This window comes from Perkinsus marinus (genome assembly GCF_000006405.1).
Source record: "Perkinsus marinus ATCC 50983 genomic scaffold scf_1104296974548, whole genome shotgun sequence".
NCBI lineage: Eukaryota > Perkinsozoa > Perkinsida > Perkinsidae > Perkinsus > Perkinsus marinus.
Window position 1 is genome coordinate 666 of NW_003201094.1, and position 1905 is coordinate 2570.

Sequence of the window (1905 nt, forward strand, 5' to 3'; positions counted from 1 at the left end):
GACCATTTGCACATGGTCAACTGCATGTGTTGGTGACAATATGAAAATTCTGAGAGGAAATTTCGGAAAATTCTTATCAATTCCTGAGCTCAGCTGAGGGAGGCGAACATATATTCCCCCAAATGCTTTACTCGGCAACAGAGCCGCCTCCTGACGACGGAGCGGAACACCTTTGGCAAATACATGCTCATCCAAGGGCACCTCTTCCTCGAGCTCCAATGATAAGGACTGAGATAAGATACTTCGAGGTCGGTGATAAAAGATACACATCTAGCCCAATTGCGAACCATAGAGGCGAACCACTCAACTAGCCGTCTACGAAGCACGACCTTTGCATTCCTTATTTTCACATACACCTGAAATCCAATTTTGGTCCTACTTCATCGGAATTATCAATTTCAATTTGACCTTTCCAAATCAACATAATAAATCGGCATCATCAAACGCATCTCAAGTCCCTCCCACAGTGTGGGAATATACACGCTTGGTTTTCCTCAACGGTGTTAGGAGTTTCCTCACTTATAGAATTTCATATACGGATCCGAGTGGGAAGTGGAAGAAAATCAGTTGAATATTTCCCAAAATTTCCTCATAATTTTGGCACCAACATATATGGTTGGCAATGTGCATATTTCACCACACTGCTCTCCCAGTACACTTTTCCAGGGCATCCTATGTCCGCTCTATTACCGTTATTTCCTTGCGCATATCTTCAACACTCCTCTCGAGAGCATCAAGGCACTCCTTCTCCTTCTTAACAACATTGCCGTAGACCTCTCTGAAGTACTCTCCAAGAGTCGACATCCTCTTGTTCCGCTAAGGAAGACGATTTGGCCGATTTACGGTATTAATTATTGTCTAATACTTGCTACCACCATTGTGCTGCGATTTCACTCTCACTTGTTTACGTGAAATCTCATGCACAGAGGAGCAGACAACAACCCCACTAGAAGTAGTTATTCTAATCACTACTACTACTACTACTACTACCACTACTACTACTACTACCACTACTACTACTACTACTACTACTACTACTACTACTACTACTACTACTACTACTACTACCACTACTACTACTACTACTACTACTACTACTACTACTACTACTACTACTACTACTACTACCACTACTACTACTACTACTACTACTACTACTACTACTACTACTACTACTACTACTACCACTACTACTACTACTACTACTACTACTACTACTACTACTACCACTACTACTACTACTACTACTACCACTACTACTACTACTACTACTACTACTACTACTACTACTACTACTACCACTTCTACTACTACTACTACTACTACTACTACTACTACTACTACCTCCTCATCACTGAGACCAATGGTGCTCCAAACGCCTTCAATCTGCCTCTTGAACTCCTTTTGTAGTGTATCCATACCCAGCCAGGCCTCAGCAGTAGGAGGAAGTGTGTGAGATTTAGCTGGCCATGGTAGAGTAGTGGACCCGGCACATACGCTCATGTACCACAGCTGAAGGAATCCCGCAACAATGAAAATTAAGAGCAAAGTCGTCGAACTTTCTCTATAAAAAATTTACCGACAACTTCGGTGATACACAAAATCGGACAGCAATCAACCCTATGTCGTCAGAAAAGGAAGTCTATTTTCTAATACTGCCCTCATACCAACCAATGGAAGGACTAAGCCAAGGAATAACCCTCTAGTAACACAAACGCTATGCAGATGAGAAAACTTTGGGACTTTCGCATTTGTAGTTATCACGCATCTCGAGTTCCAACAAGTGATAGCTCACGTCCACTAGCAGAAGCCTGAAGAGAAGAAGTCGAAGTACGATAGGACTAAATCCATACATACCCAGTTTTTGAGTTTCTCCACGAGTTGATCTGCAGTGACAGCATCACT

At 42.3% G+C, this 1905-nt stretch overlaps 1 protein-coding gene across 1 annotated transcript; it reads right to left on the minus strand.

Annotated features, from left to right (window-relative positions):
* Window positions 1-692: 692 nt before the first annotated feature.
* Pmar_PMAR014762 (hypothetical protein) lies at window positions 693-1463 on the minus strand (the record flags this gene model as incomplete). Its single annotated transcript, XM_002765824.1, has 2 exons — window positions 693-816; window positions 1345-1463. Coding segments are annotated over 2 exons (243 nt in total), but the record flags the coding sequence as incomplete, so codon positions are not given.
* Between the last annotated feature and the right edge of the window lie 442 nt (window positions 1464-1905).